This window comes from Anolis sagrei, chromosome 12 (genome assembly GCF_037176765.1).
Source record: "Anolis sagrei isolate rAnoSag1 chromosome 12, rAnoSag1.mat, whole genome shotgun sequence".
Lineage (NCBI taxonomy): Eukaryota > Metazoa > Chordata > Lepidosauria > Squamata > Dactyloidae > Anolis > Anolis sagrei.
The window spans coordinates 6255738-6281276 of record NC_090032.1 but is presented as its reverse complement, the minus strand read 5'-3'; the positions used below and the strand labels follow the sequence as shown (position 1 = coordinate 6281276).

Genomic DNA, 25539 nt, shown 5'->3' with positions numbered 1-25539 from the left:
TCAGAGGCTGGGTGGCCATCTGTCAAGAGTGTTTTGATGGTGCCTCACCCAACTCTAGAGGTTGGATGGCCATCTCTCAAGAGGGTTTTGATTGTGTCTTCCTATATAGCAGAATCAGGTTGGACTGGATGACCTTTGGGATCTCTCCCAAGACTAGGAGTCTATGTCTCAAAGGCTGGATGGCCATTTCTCAAGAGGGTTTTGATTGTGTCTTCCTATATAGCAGAATGGGGTTGGATTGGATGACCTTTGGGATCTCACCCAACTCTAGAGGCTGGATGGCCATCTGTCAAGAGGGCTTTGATGGTGTCTTCCTATATCCCAAAACAGGGGTTGGACTGGATAACCTTTGGGGTCCCTCCCAACACTAGCAGAATGGGGTTGGACTAGATGGCCCTTGGGGTCCCTTCCTATGCTATGCATCCAATGCAGGAAGGGCCAGGAGGGATGGAAAGGCTGGAAAAGCACAAGGAAGACATACCGCGTTGCTCCACTCGCTGTAGAACCATGTGCGGACGCAGGGCCCCATGTCGCATGCCTCGCTGGTCTTGGGCCGGTGGCGGATGGGGCAGTCGCTCTCCTTCAAGAAGGCCCCGTCATTGCGGACGCAGCGCACGCGGCGCGTCCGGTGTCCCATCCCGCAAAGGACAGAGCACTAGAACCGGGCAAGGAGAGCAGAGAAGATGTGAGCAACGAGGGCAAAAAATAAATTATTATTATTATTATTATTATTATTATTATTTTCTATTTTTATTTTGTAATTATTGTCTTCCATTATTATCTTATATTATTATTATTATATATTATTATAGTTACTGTAATATTGTTATTATTTTGTTATTGTTTTCTATTATTATATTATTTTTAATATATTAGTACAGTTGTTATTATATTAGTACTTTGTATTATTATTCTGTATTATTACTTTCTATTATTATTTTATCATTATTATTTTCTATTATTATATCTTACTATAGTTGTTATTATATTATTGTTGTTGTTTTATATTATTATTATTCTCTATAATTATTAAAATTTATTATAGTTGTTATTATTATTATTATAATTTTCTATTATTATATATTACTATAGTTGTTATTGTAATATTATTGTTGTTGTTTTATATTATTATTATTCTCTATAATTATTATAACTTATTATAGTTGTAATTATTATAATAATTTTATTTTCTATTATTATTTTCTATTATTTTATAATTATTTTTATATTATTTTATTATTTTATATTATTTTATATGTTTACTTTATAATTATTATATTATTTCTATTATTATATTATTATTATATGTTATTATTACAATATTATTTTGTTATTGTTTTCTATTATTATTTTATATTATAATATATTATTACCGTTGTTATATATCTTCTTAATTCTCATTACTTGTATAACTTGTATGCTACAGTGTAATAAGGGTCTCTGGACCATAATAAAATGCATCTATCTATCCATATTATTATTATTTTATATTATAATTATTTCATTATTGTTTAATATTAATATTTTATATTATTATATATTATTATAGTTGTTATTATAATATTATTATTTTCTATTATTATTATAATTTTCTATTATTATGCATTATTATAGTTGTTATTTTATTATTATTTTCTATTATTATATCATTATTGTTAAATATTAATATTTTATATTATATATTACTAGTTGTTATAATATTATTAGTTCCTATTTTTATTATTATACATATTATAGTTATTATATTATTATTATTTTATTATTTTATATTATTTTTATATATTATTGTAGTTACTATATTATTATTATTAATTTCTATTATTATGATATCATTATTGTTAAATATTAATATATTATATATTACTATAGCTGTTATAATATTAGTTTCTATTTTTTATTATTATACTTATTATATTATTATTATGTATTATTATTACTTTCTATTATTGTTTTATCATTATTGTTTTATATTATTATTATTATTTTCTATTTTTATATATTATTATCGTTGTTATTATATTTTTATTATTTTCTATTATTATTTCATTATTGTTTAATATTAATATTTTATATTATTATATATTACTATATAACAATAATGCAAAATAATAATAATAATAATAATCCTAATAATAATAATAATAATAATAATAATGCATAATAATAATAATAATAATAATGCAAAATAATAATGCAAAATAATAATAATAATAATAATAATAATAATAATAATAATAATAATAATAATGCAAGCCAAAATCAGTGCATCTCCCTTACCGAGCTCCAGTTGGTGTGGATTTCCCAGTGGCTGCAGACTTGCACTTGGCATGTCTGGGTGGCATTGGGCTTCTCCAACTGACCGCAGCGCTGAGGGTGAACCATGGTGCTGCGGTTGGCATAGGTCTGCCGGCAGAGGACTTGGCGGTGCTGCGTGCCCACGCCACAGGACTTGCTGCAAGCTGACCACTCGCCCACGTCCCAGCTGCAACAAAAGGAGAAATGGCATGAGCAGGATCCTAGAATCCTAGAGTTCGAAGGGACCCTAAAGGCCATCCAGTCCAACCCCCTTCCACCTGGCAAGGAGACACAATCCAAGCCCTCCCGACAGATGGCATTCCAGCCTCTGCTTAAAATCAGAAGACTTGGAGGAAGTATACTCCACTATTCGACAGCTCTTACTGTCAGAAAGCGCTTACCCTGCTTTATCTCGCCATACGGAGACTCAAAGCGACTCACAATCCAAAACATTACAACTTCAAATACAATAACAAAACAGTATATCATTATATATTATTGCTAGCCATCCCCTGCCACACGTTGCTGTGGCCCTGTCTGTGTACATGTGTTTTGTCTGTGTATATATGTGTTTATGTGTGTGTATATCTGTGTGTTTGCGTATATATATATATGGGTGTATATATGTGTGTGTATGCATGTGTGTATATATATCTGTGTATTTGTGTGTTTATATGTGTACATGCATATTGTGTATATGTGTGTGCATGTGTATATGTATTTGTGCATGTGTATATCTATATCTGTGTGTTTGCGTGTGTATGTATATATATATATATATATATATATATATATATATATATATGTGGGTGTATTTATGTGTGTATGCATGTGTGTATATATATCTGTGTATTTGTGTGTGTATATGTGTACATGCATATTGTGTATATGTGTGTGCATGTGTATATGTATGTGTACATGTGTATATCTATATGTGTGTGTATGCGTGTGTGTATATATATCTGCGTATTTGTGTGTTTATATGTGTACATGCATACTGTGTATATGTGTGTGCATGTGTATATGTATATATATGTGTGCATGTGTATATCTATATCTGTGTGTTTGCGTGTGTATGTATATATATATATGTATATATATATGTATATATATATATATATATATATATATATATATGTGGGTGTATTTATGTGTGTATGCATGTGTGTATATATATCTGTGTATTTGTGTGTGTATATGTGTACATGCATATTGTGTATATGTGTGTGCATGTGTATATGTATGTGTACATGTGTATATCTATATGTGTGTGCATGCGTGTGTGTATATATATCTGCGTATTTGTGTGTTTATATGTGTACATGCATACTGTGTATATGTGTGTGCATGTGTATATGTATATATATGTGTGCATGTTTATATCTATATGTGTGTATATGTATATTTCTGTGTATGTATATGCACAACTCTGGGGTGTGGTGCTCATCTCCATTTCTATGCTGAAGAGACAGCGTTGTCCGTAGACACCTCCAAGGTCATGTGGCCAGCATGTCTGCATGGAGGCCGTTACTTTCCCATAGGAGTGGTACCTATTGATCTACTCACATTTGCATGTTTTTGAACTGCTAGGTTGGCAGAAGCTGGGGCTAACAGCAGAAGCTCACCCCCACTCCCCAGATTCGAACTGCCAACCTTTCAATCGGCAAGTTCAGCAGCTCAGTGGTTTAATACCCTATAGCATAAGTTGTAGTATATATAATATATAAAAATTATTCCTAATGTTTAGATGGAATCTCTTTTCTTGCAATTGGGATCCAATAGGGGTGTGCAATTTTCTCGTCAGTCATCGTAAGTCGGATCGGATTCGATAAATTTGTATTTACGACGCAATATTCGACATTTTGAAAATTTCCCAAAAATCAACGGATGAGCGAAACTTTCTGAAACTTGGTGGACTAAATGCGGTCAATGTGTTCTACCATCGTAGCAAGTTTTGCCCCAATAGCTGTAAGCATGACGGAGAAAGCAGCCCCTGAATTTTCCCGTAATTACGAAAAATATCAAAATTTTCACTAACGATACTTTAGAAACACTTTAGAAATGTGTGATGAGTTTTGAAATGTATTTTTCATCGATCGCACAGCCCTAGTATTGAACGTATTGGCGAATAAAAAGGGTGTCATGTGCTTTCCGTGCCTGCAGAGGGCAGCAGCATTGTTTACGTTTGTCATCGTAAATTTCGGAAAAACTCACTAGGCTGGGCAAGGCTCCGTGTTGCAAACCTCTTCGGCCACAATAGGTTTGGGAATAAGGTGGCATTTGTCGTCTTCCACGTCTTCCTGGGAAACCCGAGAGACGCAGCTGTACACCGACTGCCAAAAACCTGGGAAGAAAATACATTATTATTACTATTATTATTATTATTATTACGATTATTTCCGCTTTTATCTATTGATTCAGATGTAAAACAGCTCTTAACATTAAAAAAAGGACATTCCTGGCAATGATTTTTGATTGATGAGAAAGTTCCCACAGTTGATGTTATGATCAACATCTGGGCTATACGGAAGCATTCTCTCCTGACGTTTCACCCACATCTATGGCAGGCATCCTCAGAGGTTGTGAGGTCTCTTGGAAACTAGGCAAGGGAGGGCTATATATCTGTGGAATAATGTCCAGGGCTGGAGAAAGAACTCTTGTGAATGTTGCAAATGGCCGTGGTTAGCATGTAATGGCTATGCAGTTTCAAAGCCTGGCTGTTTGCTGCCTTGGGGAATCCTTTGTTGGGAGGTATTAGCTGTAGCATGGTCATACAGTCTGGAAAACTCACAGCAACCTAATGATTCTGGCCACGAAGGCCTTCAACAACATAATATTGTTAGCCTGCTTTTACTTCTAGATTGAGATACTATTATTATTATTATTATTATTATTATTATTATTACTATTATTTCTGCTTTTATCTATTGATTCAGATGTAAATCAGCTCTTAACATTAAAAAAAAGGACATTCCTGGCAATGATTTTTGGTTGATGAGAAAGTTTCTGCAGTTGATGTTATTATCAATATCTGGGCTGTATGGAAGCATTCTCTCCTGATGTTTCGCCCACATCTATGGCAGGCATCCTCAGAGGTTGTGAGGTCTCTTGGAAACTATATATATATATATATATATATATATATATATATATATATATTGATGTCCAGGTGGGAGAAAGAACTCTTGTCTGCCTGAGACAAGAGGGAATGTTGCAAATGGCTGTGGTTAGCATGTAATGGCTATGCAGTTTCAAAGCCTGGATGTTTGCTGCCTTGGGGAATCCTTTGTTGGGAGGTATTAGCTGGCCATTAGCTGTAGCATGGTCATACAGTCTGGAAAACTCACAGATGAAGGCCTTCAACAACATGTTATTATTAGCCTGCTTTTACTTGTAGATTGAGATACAATTATTATTATTATTATTATTATTATTATTATTATTATTATTATTAGAAACACAACAAGATGTGTCCACAGCAGACATTCTACTGGCTGTTGTATTGGATCACACGTCGGACACTTCCCAAGTGTCTAGGACTGCTTATTATTATTATATTATTGTTATTATTATTATATTGTTGTTGTTATGATTATGATGATTACGATTATGATGATGATGATGATGATTATTATTAGTTGAAACACAACAAGATGAGTCCACAGCAGACACTCAGCTGGCTGTTGAATTGGATCACACGTTGAACACTTCCCAAGTTTCTAGGACAGATTATTATTATTATTATTATTATTATTATTATTATTATTATCATCATCATCATCACCATCATCATCATCATTATTATTTGAAACACAACAAGATGAGTCCACAGCAGATACTCTGCTGGCTGTTGTATTGGATCACACGTCGGACACTTCCCAAGTGTCTAGGACTGTGTGATGTATCGGCGAATAATGTGTGCAGATCCGAGTAGGTTGGCCTTTATGGCAATTTTGTCAGCACCAGTTGTTTTTAAGTGCAGGCCAAGGTCTTGAGGCACTGCACCCAGTGTGCCGATCACCACTGGGACCACCTTGACTTGCTTGTGCCAGAGTTTGCAGTTCGATCTTTAAATCCTCCTATCGTATTAGCTTTTCCAGTTGTTTCTCTGCAATCCTATTATTATTATTATTATTATTATTATTATTATTATTATCTTCTTTGATTCCTTGCTACAGCTTCAAAGGACTCCATAGGATTTACTTTGTTAGTTTCCATCTTTGGTAGTCTTTGGCATGCCAGGACTCACCTTCTACTCTGCTTTACATCCACTTTAAAGCTAGAAGCAAGGAACTCAATTCTAATTATTATTTATATTATTATTATTATTATTATTATTATTATTATTATTATTATTTTACTGACACAAAAACACAGCATGTCACAGCAAACTATTATTATTACTATTATTATTATTATTATTATTAGAGATGCAAAGAAGCTCACAATATTAATTGAAAATCTACAATATAGAAATATTTAAATAAATTAAGCATACAAATCAGTTAATATAGGATTAGTAGGTGCTAGATAAACATAGTTCCCAATTGCTTGCGAGTCACTATTGAAAACAGCCCTATATATGCTATACCATGAACTCTAATGACTTGATATTACATTAGTATGAAACTATATTAAACTATGTGGAGTTGGTTGAGACTCATTGAAAAAACTAGAGCAAAATGGACCTACCTTTTCCGCAAGTGGCCGAACACTCGGTGGTGCCGGTCCGCCGCCAATAGAAGTCGTGGGGGCTTTCGGAGTGATGCTGCGGAGGTGGAGGCGGCGGCAAAGGTGGGACGCGGACGTTCCGCTGCAGGGTCCCGGGGCTGCGTCCCGATTGGCTGGCCGGAGGAGGAGCCGCCCCTCGGCTGCGTCCCGATTGGCCAGAGGGGGCCGGGAGACGTGGCGGAGGAGCGTGACTCCGGGAATTGGATAATACCGGTCGCAAGTGGCTAGTTGGGGATTCGTGTGGGTGGCCAGGGGGTACCACTGTCAAGGCACCTGGTAACGAGAGAGAAACAGAGCATTCTGCCATTAGGGAGCCACAACTGAAAAGGCCCTGCTCACATTATCATAAAGAAAGAGGCGGTTTTGCTCACCAAACTCTTGCCGGGAGTTACGGGGCTGCTCCTGGCGAGGGTTTTCCGAGGGAGGAGAGGCCAGGAAGAACTGGTATGAGACGCCCGGGTTGTCTTGTTGGAAGATCATCTGCAGAGGGGTCAGGGGAGGGAAGAAGAAGGCATCCAGGCAAGGCTGAAGGGCAATGGGGTGTCTTTGCTGCACTAGGATGAATGCACTTGACTGCGTTGAGCTGAATAGGCTTTCCTGATTACACTAAATGCGCTTTTACTGCGTTTCGCTGAATGCGCTTTCACTACACTAGGCTGAACGCGCTTTCACCGCGCTAGGCTGAACACGCTTCCTCCGCCTTAGGCTGAACGCGCTTCCTCCACGTTAGGCTGAACGCGCTTTCACCGAGCTAGGCTGAACGAGCTTTCACTGCGTTAGGCTGAACGCGCTTCCTCCGCATGAGGCTGAATGTGCTTTTACTACATTAGGCTGAATGCGCTTTCTCCACGCTAGGCTGAACGCGCTTTCTCCGCGCTAGGCTGAACGCGCTTTTTCCGCATGAGGCTGAATGTGCTTTTACTACATTAGGCTGAACGCGCTTTCTCCACGCTAGGCTGAACGCGCTTTCTCCGGGCTAGGCTGAATGCGCTTTTTCCGCATGAGGCTGAACGTGCTTTTACTACATTAGGCTGAACGCGCTTTCACTGCGTTAGGCTGAACGCGCTTTCACCGCATTAGGCTGAACACGCTTTCTCCGCTTTAGGCTGAACGCGCTTTCTCCGTGTGAGGCTGAACGTGCTTTTACTACATTAGGCTGAACGCGCTTTCACTGCGTTAGGCTGAACGCACTTTCACCGCATTAGGCTGAACACGCTTTCTCCGCTTTAGGCTGAACGCGCTTTCTCCGTGTGAGGCTGAACGTGCTTTTACTACATTAGGCTGAACGCGCTTTCACTGCGTTAGGCTGAATGCGCTTCCTCTGTGCTAGGCTGAACGTGCTTCCTCCGCGCTAGGCTGAACACGCTTTCTCCGTGTGAGGCTGAACGTGCTTTTACTACATTAGGCTGAACGCGCTTTCACTGCATTAGGCTGAATGCGCTTCCTCCGGTTTGGGCTGAACGCACTTCCTCCGCGTTAGGCTGAATGCGCTTCCTCCGCGTTAGGCAGAACGTGCTTCCTCCGCGTTGGGCTGAACGCGCTTTCAGCCTAATGTCTTTTCTGCATTAGGCTGAATGTGCTTTTACTGCATTAAGCTTCATGCCCTTTACTGCATTTGGATGAATATCCTTCTGTTGCCTTAGACTGAAGATGCCTTTACTGCATTAAGCTGAACGCACTTTTACTGCGCTATGCTGAATGGTGTTTTTTCTTTTTTTGAAGCCTTCAGAGGAACGCCGACTTCCCTATTTCCCCCTCCCTCCGCAATTGCGTACTCACATACACATCTATAGGCTCTGTAGTGGGACCATCGGCTGTCAGAGATTCGCCCTCCCGCTTGTCGTTCCCAGGTCTGCTGTAGACGAAAACAGTGCCGGCTGCCTCATAGCTGCCCGGCGGGTTCACTGCCCAGTTTCCATTGATGATGGATTTGCCATTATGGCTCCGAAGGGCTGGAAGGGAGCGGGGAGAGGGTGGACGTTAAACTGATGGATCTCCAGTCAGACCTACAGTCAGACCCGTGGACAGTCGGATCACTTACCAAGATAGTTGGGGCTAACACCCATCTCTTTGACCTGGATCCGCGTGGCCCCGGCCGGGATCTCCAAGATGCGGTGGTACCCGATGGGCACGTCCCTGTCCGTGTAGTTGCCCACCACCAGCTTGCACCGTGTGTGGTCTCCGCCGCACACTCCACAGCTGTCCAGGCTGCGGTTGGAGCCCAGGATCCCATCACAACCGGGGGTCTGGAGAAGGAACGGAGAAGAGAAATGACAAACGGGAATTGGACAGAACTGAGCATGACCGACAAAGGGGAGGGAATCCCCTTCTCCCCCTGCAATCAATCAATCTGACATCTATTTCCCATCCATATACCTATCTATCTATCTATCTATCTATCTATCTATCTATCATCGTCATACCGTTCACCTATAATCCATAATTGCCTGCCTGTCTGTCTGTCTGTATATCTGTCTGTATATCTGTCTGTCTGTCTATCTATCTATCTATCTATCTATCTATCCATCCATCCATCCACCCACCCACCCACCCATCCATCTACTCATTTCTCTCTCTCTCTCTCCATCTATCTATCTATCCACCCACCCATCCACCCACCCATCCATCCACAAACACAAAAAGGAAGTCGCACTGTGTCATCTCCCCAAAACCCGGTCGCCTCCAAATTAATGAGGAACACGAGGACTCACCAGGCACTGCCCGGCCACACAGATCTCCGGGGAGTTGTCCTCGCACGGTGTGCCGTCTTGCACTTTTTCCGTGTGTCGGACGTAGAATCGGTAGCCGATGGGCCGGCAATTGAGCTCACAGCGCTGGGAGCCTTGCACTGGAGGGCAGAAAGAAAGACCAGAAAGGGATGGGTCGTGGATCAACACAATTGTGAATAATAATAATAATATCTGTATATCTATCTGTATATCTATATAATAATAATAATTATTATTATTAGACTTATTATTATTATTATTATTAGACTAATAATAATAATATCTGTATATCTATCTGTATATCTATATAATTATTATTATTATTATTAGACTAATAATAATTATTATTAATTTATATAATAATAATATTTTTATTTTATTTTTATTTATATAATAATAATAATAATAATAATAATAATAATTAGACTAATAATAATAATATCTGTATATCTATCTGTATATCTATATTATTATTATTATTATTATTATTATTATTAGACTACTAGCTTAGGTACTCGGTTTGGGTATCTAAACCCCATTTTCCTAGTTTCCAACAGACCTCACAATCTCTGAGGATGCCTGCCTTAGATGTGGGTGAAACATCAGGAGAGAATGCTTCTGGAACATGGCCAGACAGCCTTGAAATCTCACAGCAATCCAGGGATTCCGGCCACGAAAGCCTTCGATAACACATTGAATAGGTTGTTGTTGTCTCAGGCTCGACCAGCTATAGCGAACTCTAATTTCTCTTTCGCAGGAGTGTGTATGTGTGTGTATGTGTATATATGTGTGTTTTTAATGGATTACAGCTCCCAGAATCGGAATACCGGTTCCATCCTATCTGGAGAGTTAATACCTTTGTGCTTTGAATTCAGTTTTCAGCAACTGAATTAAGCTGAGCACAAAAGGCAGGGAGTGAAAGGAGGAGAAACCAGGACATTGTACAGGAAATTGAAAAAGTGGGAAGGCAGAGAGTTCACAAATCTACACAAATGACCAGCCACTGCCAGAAGGGACAGAGAGCTTCATCTATGCTGATGATCGTGCCATCACCGCTCAAGCAGGGAGCTTTGAGATGGTAGAACAGAAGCTCTCCGAAGCTCTAGGTGCTCTTACTGCCTATTCCAGGGAAAACCAGCTGATCCCTAATCCATCTAAAACACAGACATGTGCTTTTCATCTCAAGAACAGACAAGCATCCCGAGCTCTGAGGATGACCTGGGAAGGGATCCCACTGGAGCATTGCAGCGCACCCAAATACCTGGGAGTCACTCTGGACCGTGCTCTTACCTACAAGAAGCACTGCCTGAACATCAAGCAAAAAGTGGGCGCTAGAAACAACATCATACGAAAGCTGACTGGCACAACCTGGGGATCACAACCAGACACAGTGAAGACATCTGCCCTTGCGCTGTGCTACTCTGCTGTTGAGTATGCATGCCCAGTGTGGAACACATCTCACCACGCTAAAACAGTGGATGTGGCTATTGATGAGACATGCTGCATTATCACGGGGTGTCTGCGCCCTACACCACTGTGGAAATTACACTGCTTAGCTGGTATTGGACCACCTGACATCCACCGGGAAGTTGCAGCCAATAGTGAAAGGACCAAGGCAGAGACATCTCCAGCTCATCCCCTGTTTGGGTATCAGCCGGCACGTCAACGACTTAAGTCAAGAAATAGTTTTCTAAGATCTACAGAGACACTTGCTGGAACACCCCAGCAAGCGAGAGTCCAAAAGTGGCAGGCTCAAACCCAGAACCTCAATCAATGGCTGATACCAGATGAGAGACTCCCCCCTGGGCACACAGAAGACTGGGCAACTTGGAAGGCGCTGAACAGACTACGTTGTGGCACCACGAGGTGCAGAGCCAATCTTAAGAAATGGGGCTACAAAGTGGAATCCACGACATGCGAGTGGGGAGAGGAGCAAACCACTGACCACCTGCTGCAATGCACCCTGAGCCCTGGCACATGCACAATGGAGGACCTTCTTGCGGCAACACCAGAGGCACTCCAAGTGGCCAGATACTGGTCAAAGGACATTTAATCAGCTACCAAGTTTGCAACATTTGTGGGTTTTTTTTATCTGTTTGTTTGTTTAGTTCTGTTAGAAATGTAATACAATGTTCTGGTTGCGGATGACACGATAAATAAAATGCCTTTGCTGCTGCTCTTTGCAGAATGATAGCAAAGATGGGGGGAAATGCAGATCGTATTTCTCAGCTGTCGTGAGAGTTGGCACTCCCTCCGTCATGGCACTGCCAAGATTGGCACGGGAACAAAGGGGCGGCAGGGTTGGCTGCCATTTAAGACGAGAGGGAGAGAAGGCCACGGACAAAGCTAATCACGGCGAGGTTCAGTGAGGCTCCTTCCCGTAAAAGCAGGGGCGGCTGAACCAATAGGCAAATTACGCATCTGTGTATAGCGCCAACCCCCAAGGGGTGCTCTTGAAAATTACCTTGGGCCAGTCCTGCGTCCAGGAATTGGGTTCAACAGAGGGATATTTCCATGCCCAAAAGCAAGTAGGCAAGGAGAGTGATGCAGAAGGCTATTCCTATGCATGTCCCAAAAGGATGGGGCAAAGGTGGCAAAGTGGAGGGGTATTTCCATTGCAAACAACATGCGGAAAAGCAGTGAACCCGTGGGGTATTTCCATGTCCAAAATGGAATATTTTTTCTCCCGTGTCAGGAGCGACTTGAGAAACTGCAAGTCGCTTCCGGTGTGAGAGAATCGGCTGTCTGCAAGGACTAAATTTGTAGACTGGGGATTTGTAGTTTTCCCTTACAAACTGCAAGTCACTTCCAGTGTGAGAGAATCGGCCGTCTGCATGGACTGAATTTGTAAACTGGGGATTTGTAGTTCGGCCCTTACAAACTGCAAGTCACTTCCGGTGTGAGAGAATCGGCCGCCTGCAAGGACTGAATTTGTAGACTGGGGATTTGTAGTTTGGCCCTTACAAACTGCAGGTCACTTCCGGTGTGAGAGAATTGGTCGTCTGCAAGGACTGAATTTGTAGACTGGGGATTTGTAGTTTGGCCCTTACCAGTAGAGAAGGCCAGCAACCTTGTAAAACTACAACTCCCAGGCCTCCACATCCTTGGTTTGCCAGTGGAATAGGCCGCCTTGGAGTCCAACGCAGTCTCCTTCTCTGGAGGCTTTGAAGCAGAGGCTGAATGGCCATCTGCCGGGAGGGTTTTGACGATGTCTTCCTGCCTGGCAGAATGGGGTTAGACTGGATGGCCTTTGGGGCTCTCTTCCAACTCTAGGATTCTGTGATTCTAGTTACAATGAGGTCAAATTCCATTAATTCTACAGTGTAGACCGTAGTATGGATTCTCAGGTGGTTTATGCTCCATCAATGTTTACGATTGACCCAAATGACCAGCCACTGCCAGAAGGGACAGAGAGTTTCATCTATGCTGATGATCGTGCCATCACCGCACAAGCAGGGAGCTTTGAGATGGTTGAACAGAAGCTCTCAGAAGCTTTAGGTGCTCTTACTGCCTATTATAGGGGAAACCAGCTGATTCCTAATGTTTAACATTCACACAAATGGCCAGCCACTGGCAGAAGGGACAGAATTTCATCTATGCTGACGATCATGCCATCACCACCCAAGCAGGCAGCTTTGAAATGACTGAACAGAAACTCTCCGAAGCTTTAGGTCCTCTTACTGCCTATTACAGGGAAAACCAGCGGATTCCTAATGTTTACCATTGACACAAATGATCAGCTACTCCCAGAAGGGACAGAGAATTTAATCTATGCTGACGATCATGCCATCACCACCCAAGCAGGCAGCTTTGAAATGACTGAACAGAAACTCTCCGAAGCTTTAGGTGCTCTTACTGCCTATTACAGGGAAAACCAGCTGATTCCTAATTTATCTAAAGTTGCTTCTGGTGAAAAATGTATAATATCGCAAAGGATTACCACCTCACCCGCTTCAAAAGAAGTCTGCTACCAAACAGGAGCTTTTTTGTTGAGTTCCAGGGTCAAAGAAGCAGGTGCAGGAAGACACAGTCAAAGCTCCCCCAACAGATGGCCATCCAGCCTAGCCTCTGTTTAAAAACATCCAGAGAGGTTCAGTCACTGCAGAAGTGGAGTGTTGACGTGAATAAGCTCCCTCTGTCAGCTCCAGCTCCCCGTGTGGGGACATGAGAAAAGCCTCCCACAAGGATGGTCAAACATCAAAACATCCGGGCAACGTCCCCTGGGCAACGTCCTTGCAGACGGCCAATTCTCCCACACCAGAAGCGACTTGCAGTTTCTCAAGTCGCTCCTGACATGAAAACAAAAAGGATAGTGGTGCAGAGGAGACTTCCCGTACCAAATGATGACGGGCAAAAAGTGGTGAAGTAGGAGCTTTGCTGGCTGCGTTCTTACCGTCTCTGAAGGGTTCCCACTCGTAAAATCGGCCCATAAATTCCTGGTTGTTGTATGCGGCGCATTGGACCGACCTCGGATCTGGACGTTCGGGAGGACAGGGCTGCGGAAGGAAAATAGAAAAGGACCGGAGGGTGAAACCATGGATATTTCAGAGTGCCATGGCATCTAAACCAAGTGTGCTGTCACGCGCTGGGCCTATAGCAGTTGGCTTTTGAACAGGACATGCTCTTTGTGCCCAGCGGGAAGCCGGGGTGCCTCGAGTGAGAGGCCCTAAGGATTTTCCTATACAGAGTCTTTAGACGCTTGAAAGGTTTAACAAAGTCCTTTATTATTGCTTAAGTCTTCAACAAACAATCAAATACTCTACTCCCGGTTCCAAACTGCTTCATGGGTCCCGAGTAGGCCTACCAGTCAAGGCTTTGTAGATTCTCCAGCTGGAGTCCTTTGGAACTGTTTCCCCCCGGAATTTCCCCCGGATGCTGTGAGAAACGAAGCTTCTCTACAGGTGGAGCTAATCCACGTCCTGTAGCTAAGCTTTCCAATGCGAGACTGACCTAAAATGGCTCCCTCTCCTCCCAGAGCCCTGGGGAAAGGGGCGGAACCAAAACTTAACAATGATTGATGGGTCATTGGCCCTATAATTGCAAACCAAGGGAAGCTACCTTATTGCAAAATGCATGGAACTTTGGAAAGAAAGAAAAGGAAGTTGGAGCTTTTGGTACAGCCGTACCAGCGCACCAAGACATCTTAGTTTAGGAAGATCTGTTGTTCCTCTGGACACTAGTCACTTTGCTTACAAGTGGAGCAACAACAACAACAACAACAACAACAAGAAGTCGCCGGAAGGCTGAGAACCTTTGTTAAACCTTTCAAGCTTCTAAAGACTCTGTATAGGAAAATCCTTAGGGCCTCTCACTCGAGACCCTAAGGATTTAGAAATGTACTAAATAATTAATAAATAAATAATTAAAAAATAAACAAACAACAACAACACTTATTATTATCATTACTCCACTTTTAAGCAAAGTAGCTAGTATCCAGAGGCTAATAATAATAATAATAATAATAATAATAGGATTTAAAGATCGAACTGCAAAGACTCTAGCATAAACCAGTCTAGGTGGTCCCGACAGATGGCCATCCAGCCTCTGCTGAAAGACCTCCAGAGAAGGAGACTTCATCATCATCAACATCATCATCATCATCATCATCATCCTCCTCCTCCTCCTCCTCCTCCTCCTCCTCCTCCTCAAAGACTATTATTATTATTATTATTATTATTATTATTATTGAATCACAATCCAATCTCTCCTGAGAGATGCTCATCCAGCCTCTGCTTAAAGACCTCCAGAGAAGGAGATTCCATCATCATCATCATCCTCATTATCAAAGACTATTATTATTATTATTGAAACACAATCCAATCCCTCCCGACAGATGGCCATCCAGCCTCTGCTTAAAGACCTCCAGAGAAGGAGATTCCATCGTCGTCGTCATCATCCTCATTATCAAAACTATTATTATTATTATTGAAACACAATTCAATCCCTCCCGACAGATGGCCATCCAGCCTCTGCTTAAAGACCTCCAGAGGAGATTCCATCATCATCCTCATCATCCTCATCATCCTCGTTATCAAAATTATTATTATTATTATTATTATTATTATTATTATTATTATTATTGAAACACAATTCAATCCAGCCTCTGCTTAAAGACCTCCAGAGAAGGAGATTCCATCATCATCATCATCCTCATTATCAAAACTATTATTATTATTATTATTATTATTGAAACACAATCCCAATCCCTAAAGACCTTGGCCTGCACTTAAGCACAATCGGCACTGACAAAATTACCACCTTCCAGCTGCAAAAGGCCACCTTACTGGGATCTGCACGTATTACTCGCCGATAATTTACACAGTCCTAGACGCTTGGGAAGTGTCCGACGTGTGATCCAAGACAACAGCCAGCAGAGCGATATTGTTTGCTGTGGACTCATCTTGTTATGTTTCAAATAATAATAATAATAATAATAATTATTATTATTATTATTATTATAATAGACTCTGACACAAGCCAGTCAAGGTGATACCAGTGGTGATGGGCACAATGGGTGCAGTGCCTAAAGACCCTGGCCTGCACTTAAAAATAATCAGTGCTCTGTCAGCTGCAAAAGGCCACCCTTTTCTGCATGCATTATTCATCGATACATCACACAGTCCAAGACATTGGGAAGTGTCCGACGTGTGATCCAATACAAAAGCCAGCATAGCTATCTTGTTTGTTGTGTACTCATCTTGTGTTTCAAACAATAACAACAACACTAATAACAACAATAACAATATTATTGTTATTGTTGTTGTTGTGGTGGTGGTGGTGGTTGTGGTGGTGGTTGTTGTGGTGGTGGTGGTTGAGGTGGTGGTGGTGATTGTGGTGGTTATGGTGGGGGGTGGTTGTTGTGGTGATTGTGGTGGTGGTGGTTGTGGTGGGGGTGGTGGTTGTTGTGGTGGTGGTGATTGAGGTGGTGGTGGTGGTTGTTGTGGTAGTTGTGGTTGTGGTGGTGGTTGTTGTGGTGGGGGTGGGAGTTGTTGTGGTGGTGGTGGTGGTGATTGTGGTGGGGGTGGTGGTTGTTGTGGTGGTGGTTGTTGTGGTGGTGGTTGTCGTGGTGGTGGTGGTGGTGGTTGTGATGGTAGTGGTTGTTGTGGTGGTGATGGTTGTGGTGGTGGTGGTTGTTGTGGTGGTGGTTCAGGTGGTGGTGGTGATTGTGGTGGTTATGGTGGGGGGGTGGTTGTTGTAGTGATTGTGGTGGTGGTGGTTGTGGTGGGGGTGGTGGTTGTTGTGGTGGTGGTGATTGAGATGGTGGTGGTGGTTGTTGTGGTGGTTGTGGTGGTGGTTGTGGTCGTGGTGGTGGTTGTTGTGGTGGGGGTTGTTGTGGTGGTGGTGGTGGTGATTGTGGTGGTGGTGGTTGTGGTGGGGATGGTGGTTGTTGTGGTGGTGGTGGTTGTGGTGGTGGTTGTGCTGGTTGTGGTGGTGGTGGTTGTGGTGGTGGTTGTGATGGTAGTGCTTGTTGTGGTGGTGGTGGTTGTGGTGGTGGCGGTTGTTGTGGTGGTGGTGGTAGTGGTTGTTGTGGTTGTGGTGGTTGTTGTGGTTGTTGTCGTGGTGGTGGTTGTGGTGGTGGCGGTTGTGGAGGTGGTGATTGTGGTGGTGGTTGTGGTGGCGGTTGTGGAGGTGGTGATCGTGGTGGTGGTTGTTGTGGTGGTGGTTGTGGTAGTTGTTGTGATGGTGGTGGTTGTTGTTGTGGTGGTTGTTGTCATGGTGGTGGTCGTGGTGGTGGTGGCGGTTGTGGAGGTGGTGGTGGTGATGGTGGCTGTGGTGGTGGTGGTTGTTGTGGTGGTGGTGATGGTTGTTGTTATTATTCAGGAAGTAATAGTCCAAAATCAGACCCATTTCCAAGGTTGGCTTGACCCCCAGACTAAATGCCTCGGCCCAGACACCCCTCCTATTCCGCAGAGGGGACCCCAACCCCAATAAAGCCGAAACGCACTGAGGTTCTTCTCTCCGCGGAGCAATCAGGGAAATTTGGAAAGGATCAATACCAACGCCCATTGTTCCCAACCCTGGGAATTCATCCCTGCCTTCCCTCTGAACCAGAAGGCCTGTTATTCATCAGAGTTCATTTTTCTTTTCTTTTTAAAATTCAGTATAAGGAGAAGCAAAGAGAGAAAGAGAGAGTGCAACGCTAGGATCCCAAACTCTCGCGGCTTCCCCGGTTGCTCCAACTCAGCCTCGTCCATGGATTGCATTTTTGCATTTCTGAATGCATTTTTGTGCTGAAAGGGCCCTTTCAGAATACTTCCGAAAATCTCCCGCGTGGGACCAATCCGTGCCAGGCAAGCCAACGGGGAAAAGGGTTTTCCCAGAGGTGAAGAGTTCAAAAACCACGGGAATATAATTGAAGGATTGTCTTCTCTATTCCCGCCCCCCTCTTAGTTTTTTTCCCCTGGCATTGATCCCAGTATGGCTGGCAAAACTTCTGTTTTAATGATGCTTTTCCCCCGCTTGCCAAAGCATCAAGCCTTTCCAATACCTCCTTTCAGAAGGTGCAGGACTAACAGTCCCATCATCCCCAAAAGGCACGGCATCTTTGGGATCTAATGGTATATATAACAAGTTTTCCAAAAGCCACCCCAAAAGGATCCGATGGTGGGAAGTTTGCTCCAATTCTGTTGTTGGTGGGGTTCAGAACGCACTTTGATTGTAGGTGAACTATAAATCCCAATAACTACAACTCCCAAATGACAAAATCATTATTATTATTTTTTAGTGAAGGACATACATTGGGTTGTTAGGTGTATGTTGTCCAAATTTGGGGTCAATTGGCCCACTGGTTTTTGAGTTCTGTTAATCCCACAAACGAACATTACATTTTTATTTATATAGATACTAGCTGTACCTGCCACGCATTGCTGTGGCCAACCTTCCCTCCCTCTTTCCTTCTTTCTTTCTCTCCTTCCTTCCTTCTCTCCCTGTTTCTTTTCTCGCTTCCTTTGCTCTTTGGTTCCATCCTTCCTTGTCTCTTTCCTTCCTTCCTTCCCTCTGTCTCTATTTCGTTCCTTCTCTCCTTCCTTCCCTCTTTCACTTTTTTATTTCATTCTCTCCCTCCTTCTCTCCTCCTTTCCTTCTTTACCCTTCTTTCTTTCCCTCTTTCTCTCCTTCCTTCCTTCTACCTTTCTTTCCCTCTTTCTCTCCTTCCTTCCTTCTTTACCCTTCTTTCTTTCTTTCTTTCTCTCCTTCCTTCCTTCTCTACCTTTCTTTCTTTCCCTCTTTCTCTCCTTCCTTCCTTCTCTACCCTTCTTTCTTTCCCTCTTTCTCTCCTTACTTCCTTCTTTACCCTTCTTTCTTTCCCTTTTTCTCTCCTTCCTTCCTTCTTTACCCTTCTTTCTTTCTTTCCCTCTTTCTCTCCTTCCTTTCTTCTCTACTTTTCTTTCTTTCTTTCCCTCTTTCTCTCCTTCCTTCCTTCTCTACCTTTCTTTCTTTCCCTCTTTCTCTCCTTCCTTCCTTCTTTACCCTTCTTTCTTTCCCTCTTTCTCTCCTTCCTTCCTTCTCTACCTTTCTTACTTTCTTTCCCTCTTTCTCTCCTTCCTTCCTTCCTTCCTTCCTTCCTTCTCTACCCTTCTTTCTTTCCCTCTTTCTCTCCTTCCTTCCTTCTCTACCTTTTTTCCTTCTCTCCTTCTTTCCCTCATTCTCTCCCTCCTCTCCTTCCTTCCTTCTTTATTTCCTTCCTTCCCTTCTTCTTTCCCTTCTTCTCTACCTCCTTTACCCTTCTTTCTTTCCCTCTTTCTCTCCCTCCTTCCTTCTCTACCCTTCTTTGTTTCCTTCTTTCTCTCCTTCCCCCTTCTTTCCCTTCTTCTCTCCCTCCTTCTTTACCCTTTCTTTCTTTCCTTCCTTCTCTCTTTCCTTCTTTCTCTCCTTCCTTCCTTCTTTACCCTTCTTTCTTTCCTTCCTCCTCTCCTTCCCTCTTTCTCTCCCTCCTTCCTTCTTTATCTTTCTTTCTTTCCTTCTTTCTCTCCTTCCCTCCCTTCTTCTCTCCCTCCTTCTCTACCCTTCTTTCTTTCCTTCCCTTTCCCTCCTTCTCTCCTTCCTTCCTTCCTCCTTTCTGTTTTGTGTGTGTATACGCATATATGTGTGTATATATGTGTGTTTGTGTATATATATGTGGTTTTGTGCGTTGTAATGTTTTGACTTTAAAGTCCCTTCTGCTGTGTTTTTCCGTGTTTTTATAAGTGAAGGACATACATTGGGTTGTTAAGTGTCTTGTGTCCAAATTTGGTGTCAATTCGTCCAGTGGTTTCTGAGTTCTGTTAATCCCACAAACGAACATTACATTTTTATTTATATAGATATCTACACACACACATACACACACTCATGTACATATACACATGCACACATGTGTGTATGTATGTGTGTGTGTGTGTGTGTGTGTGTGTATATATATATATATATATATATATATATATATATATATATCCAAGCACACACAAATATACACACACATACATCTACACACACACATATATACATATATGTGCATCCTCACCTCTTGGCTGCAGGCTTTGTATTGCTTGCTTTCTCCTTCGCAGCGGAAAGTCTCCGTCCCAGGATAATACAGATTCCATTGCGGCACTTCGGGCCCCGCCTGGGGCGGCCCTTGACCCCGGGCATGGAATTGCACGGGGTTCTCGCGGTGCAGGAGCCAAATGTCGGGCTCCGTAGCCCGGGGAGGGGCCGCAGGACGGTCCACGAAGAGGCTGTGGGTGGACCGCGACCCGTAGCTGCCGCTTCCTCCCGTTCGCGGCTCGTTCTGTCTATGTGCCCGGGTACGAGGTTGCCCCGAGGGCGACTGCGGACCTCTGGAACGAGTCGACGGCTCCGGCGTTTTTGCCGTCTGCTTGTGATTTTTGAGTACTCGGTGCGACAGGCGAAGCTCCACTCGGCCTTGGGAGTTGGCACCGACTCCGGAATGGTGCGACCGAGAAGTAGGTGGTACACTCGCTTTTGGGGCCGAGCCACCCTTCGACTTTTCGGGAAGCTTTTTTCCTTCTTGGGGTCTTGTTTCCGGGTGGGTTTCTCCAACTGCAGAGGATACAGTGGGCGCCTTTCCAAGGTGATGCTCACTATGAGCCGTCGTAGCCGTACCTGTTTCCACAGGCTGAGATATTGTCAAATCGTCCACTTTTTGCACAGGTTGAGACGTGTCTTCCGGACCTCGGTTGTTGACGGTGCCGCCATGCCCTGAATCGTACCCTGAATCGCGTCCTTCCGCCGCATGGACCACCGGAGGATGCTTCTCCTTCTCATGTGTTCCAGAACCAGTGGGGTCCTTTTCCTGGCTCCTGGCCCCTTCTTCGTGACTGGGTTTCCGTTTGGGCTTCTTCGATGTGGGGCGAGGAGGAGGTGGAGGCGGCGGCGGAGGACCGGGATGCTCCGCTTGGTGCCGCTTCGAGCGACCGGCAGCCTCCTCGGCCGGGTCTTTATGGAGGGGCAACGCAAACGGCACCTTCCCGTAGCCATACTTCCCGGGCTTGATGGCCTCCCGAACCCGGGACCTGGGAGCAACAAAACACACGTGTGAGGATCATTTATTTACAGTGTTCCTTCACTTATCACGGATTTTACGTTCCAGGACCACCCGCGAAAAGTGAAAATCTGCTAAGTAGGGATGCGATATTTCACTTATCACGGGTGTTAGGTTCCAGGACCATTGAAAAGTCTCCGAGTTCCTACCAGAAGTTAAAGTTCTCTCTCTCATTCTCTCTCTCTCACTGTTTCTCAGGCAATAAAAGGTCTGTGCTCTGATTGGCTGAGAATGGACACAATCGGCGACTACAATTCCCAGAACCCTCTCTTGCGGTTTGTCTTATTTGTTAAAAAAGGTTATGGTTAAAACTTAAAATAAAAAAGTTATGGTTAAAAGCTAGAGAAAGATGGGATGAAAACAGAGGGGAATCGCTCCCACGAAACCTGAGCAAACTCCAGGTATATATGCTAATCTCCTGACTGAAACCAGATGTATTCCCCGGCATAACGAGCATCATTACCAAATGATGGTCTTTAGCTTCAAAATTGGACCCCGATTCTCAGAACCCTTTCTTGCAATTTGTCTTATTTTTTTTCCAAAAAATGTTATGCTTATGTAGGGACGTTACCAATTTGTCAGAGTCTCCTACAATTTGTAATGAATCTACAAATTCGGTAACACAGCCACTGGCCTGTAATATTTTGTTTATCTTCCTTTGATGTGTAGCACAGCTTGACTTGAAAGTATACGAAAGTATAAATGTAACCACTAAAGGAATGTACCTCTAGGAGTTAAGAAACATTGAAACCATTAAGCTTATACTTCAATAAACTTATTACAGTTTCTCTTAAATCCAAACCTCTAAGAGAAACTGTAATAAGTTTATTGAAGTATAGAAGCTTCATGGTTTCAATGTTTCTTAACTCTTAGAGGTACATTCCTTTTGTGGTTACATTTAGAACCTTTCATAAAAACAACTCTTAAGAGGACTGTTCTTTCCACTAGACAGGTTTTAAACTTATTTCCTTCAAAATGTGTTTCTTTCCTTAACAGATCACTCCAGGTACTAGCCTATTCTTTCCCTCTGTTATCTCTGTTTATTGAAGTATAGAAGCTTCATGGTTTCAATGTTGCTTAACTCTTAGAGGTGCATTCCTTTCGTGGTTACATTTATAACCTTTCATAAAACAACTCTTAAGAGGACTGTTCTTTCCACTAGACAGGTTTTAAACTTATTTCCTTCAAAATGTGTTTCTTTCCTTAACAGATCACTCCAGGTACTAGCCTATTCTTTCCCTCTGTTATCTCTGTTACAGTAAAGGTTCTTACTGGGGTTCTCTTCCCCTTTTTCTCCAAACCCTAACTACTAATCTAAATAAGTCAACTTGGCCTATCTAAACCACACATACTAAAAGCCTAAACCTTCCTGATTCTCAACACAGAATTGGACCCCGATTCTCACCTCCGGGCTGCTTGAGACTCGGACGTCGGAGAAGACCCCCATCGATGCCGTCCGCTATCTGACTGGCTGCCGTGATGAGACCCGTCGGGCCTCGGACCCCCATTTGGGCTGTCCCTCCTCGGAGGCTTGAACAAAGGCAGCGTCTCACGGGGGGCCGGAACGTGGGGCCTGGACGCAACCCCAACTGGGGAGCTGAGTGATGCCCTTTGGGACGAAACATGGCCGGAGAGCTGGGCTGTGGGGTCCCTCCGGCGGTTGTGTTGGGGAGCCACGACACCCCGCGGCCAACTCGGGAGCCACTCCTCTTGCCGGCTGTAGCGGTTCGGGGAATTATATGGAGGACTCGGGTTATGGAGAGGAAGGATCGAGCCGCTGCTTGGGAAGGTCAAAGCCGGATTCGGGTTTCGATCCATATGGAGCGGGAAAGACGGGCGGGCCGGATGTGGCCCGGCGGATCCTGGGTGAGGCGGGTAAATCGGCGGCGGGACCGGATCTGCTCTCCCGGCCCACGGGACACGTAAATGAGGGGATTGGCAGTCCCGGCTCCGCTCCAAGACCCCTCTTCCGCAGCGTTGGGAACACGCCGACCACGGACTCCAGACGCTCCAGACGCCGGGTACCGAGCTCCCCGTGCCGTCGTCTTCCGAAGCCTGGCGAGGTGTGCGTTGCGGGACCTGCGGGGGAACGAGAATGGGTTACGGACAGTTTTCTTCCAGCTGCCATATTGGAAGTTGCTGGGATTTATAGTTCACCTACTATCAAAGAGCATTCTGAACTCCACCAACGATGGAATTGAACCTAACTATGGACAAATACTCAATATGACCAAATGTGAACACTGGTGGAGTTTGGGGGAAAATAGACCCTGACATTTGGGAGTTGTAGTTGCTGGGATTTATAGTTTACCTACTATCAAAGAGCATTCTGAACTCCACTAATGGTGGTGTTGAACCTAACTTGTCACACAAAACTCCCATGACCGACACAAAATACTGGAAGGGTTTGCTAGGCATTGACGTTGAGTTTGGGAGTTATAGTTCACCTACGTCCAGAGAGCATTATGGACTCAAACAATGATTGATCTGGGCCAAACTTGGCACAAATACCCAATATGCCCAAATGTGAACACTGGCGGAGTTTGGGGAAAATAGACCTTGACATGTGAGAGTTGTAGTTGCTGGGATTTATAGTTCACCTACAATCAAAGGGCATTCTGAACTCCACCAACGATGGAACTGAACCTAACTCGTCACACAGAACTCCCATGACCGACAGAAAATACTGGGTTTGGTGGGCATTGACCTTGAGTTTGGGAGTTATAGTTCACCTACGTCCAGCGAGCACTATAGACCCAAACAATGATTGATCTGGGCCAAACTTGGCACTAATACTCAATAAGCCCAAATGTGAACACTGGTGGAGTTTGGGGAAAATAGACCCTGACATTTGGGAGTTGTAGTTGCTGGGATTTATAGTTCACCTACAATCAAAAAGCATTCTGAACTCCACCGACGATAGAATTGGGTCAAACTTCCCATACAGAACCCCAATGATGAACAGAAAATACTGGAGGGATTTGGGATGAACTGACAGTGATTTAGAGGAGATGTAGTTCACCTACATCCAGAAGGCACTATGAATCCAAACGACTATGATAAAGGAATTCCTAAGACCATCAGAAATATGTGTTTTTTGATGGTCTATAATATAATATAATATAATATAATATAATATAATATAATATAATATATAATTATTATATTATAATATATTATATTATTTTAATATAATATAATATAACAATATAATATAATATAATATTATTATATTATACTATATTATTATTTGAAACACAAAATTAGTACATAAAAAAAATGGTTGTTATTATTACATTTTCCCAGATTTGTTCAAAAGGGTATTATTCCAGTTTTGATATATATATATATATATATATATATATATATCCCTGCCTGAGAGTATTGTTTACGTAATGGCGCTCATTTATCATCGATCTCCATTTTCCGCAAACCTGATCGCAAAAACATTTTGGCATATTTTTGGCCAAGTTCTTATCCTTCGGATTAGCTGTCTCTTTGGGAAATCCAAACAAGATTATTTCTGGTTCAAAAGGATATATATATATATGAAATATGGTGTATATTCTATAATAATCCTGGCTCTCCGTCACCTTGTTTCCCCGAAAAGGGGATTTTCGTAGCACAAAACTGGCTTGGGGTGGATCATGTCCCTCCTCCTGCGGTTGGGAGTTGTAGTTTTGCCCTTTTGGGCAGAGAAGGTGAAGAGTTGGGTGAGACCCCAAGGGCCATCTAGTCTGACCACTTCACCGTGCAGGAAGGCACCATCAAAGCCCTCCCGACAGATGGTCATCCAGCCTCTGAATCATAGAATCCTAGAGTTGGAAGGGAACCCCAAAGGCCATCCAGTCCAACTCTGTTTTGCCATAAAGACACCATCAAAGCCCTCCCAACAGATGATCATCCAGCCTCTGAATAATAGAATCCTAGAGTTGGAAGAAACTCCAATGGGCCATCCAATCCAACTCCATTCTGCCATAAAGACACCATCAAAGCCCTCCCGACAGATGGTCATCCAGCCTCTGAATCATAGAATCCTAGAGTTGGAAGAGACCCCAATGGGCAAGCCAGTCCATTTTGCAATAAAGGCACAATCAAAGCCCTCCCGACAGATGGTCATCCAGCCTCTGAATCATAGAGTTGGAAGGGACCCCAATGGGCCATCCAATCCAACTCTATTTTGTCATCAAGACACCATTGAAACCTTCCCGACAGATGGTCATCCAGCCTCCAAATCATAGAGTT

At 43.1% G+C, this 25539-nt stretch overlaps 1 protein-coding gene across 3 annotated transcripts in view; it reads right to left on the bottom strand.

Annotated features, from left to right (window-relative positions):
• ADAMTSL4 (ADAMTS like 4) overlaps positions 1–25539 on the bottom strand; it is a 74140-nt gene that overhangs the window by 7824 nt on the left and 40777 nt on the right. For all 3 annotated transcript variants that reach the window (XM_067472372.1, XM_067472374.1, XM_067472373.1), the window contains 11 exons: positions 22700–23373; positions 20257–21265; positions 14149–14251; positions 9738–9874; positions 9068–9272; positions 8806–8978; positions 7398–7506; positions 6988–7299; positions 4510–4639; positions 2278–2482; positions 482–655 (listed from right to left, as the gene is read on the bottom strand). In XM_067472372.1, the coding sequence (XP_067328473.1) occupies positions 482–655; positions 2278–2482; positions 4510–4639; positions 6988–7299; positions 7398–7506; positions 8806–8978; positions 9068–9272; positions 9738–9874; positions 14149–14251; positions 20257–21265; positions 22700–23373 (3231 nt within the window). The remainder of the gene's footprint in view (positions 1–481; positions 656–2277; positions 2483–4509; positions 4640–6987; positions 7300–7397; positions 7507–8805; positions 8979–9067; positions 9273–9737; positions 9875–14148; positions 14252–20256; positions 21266–22699; positions 23374–25539) is intronic.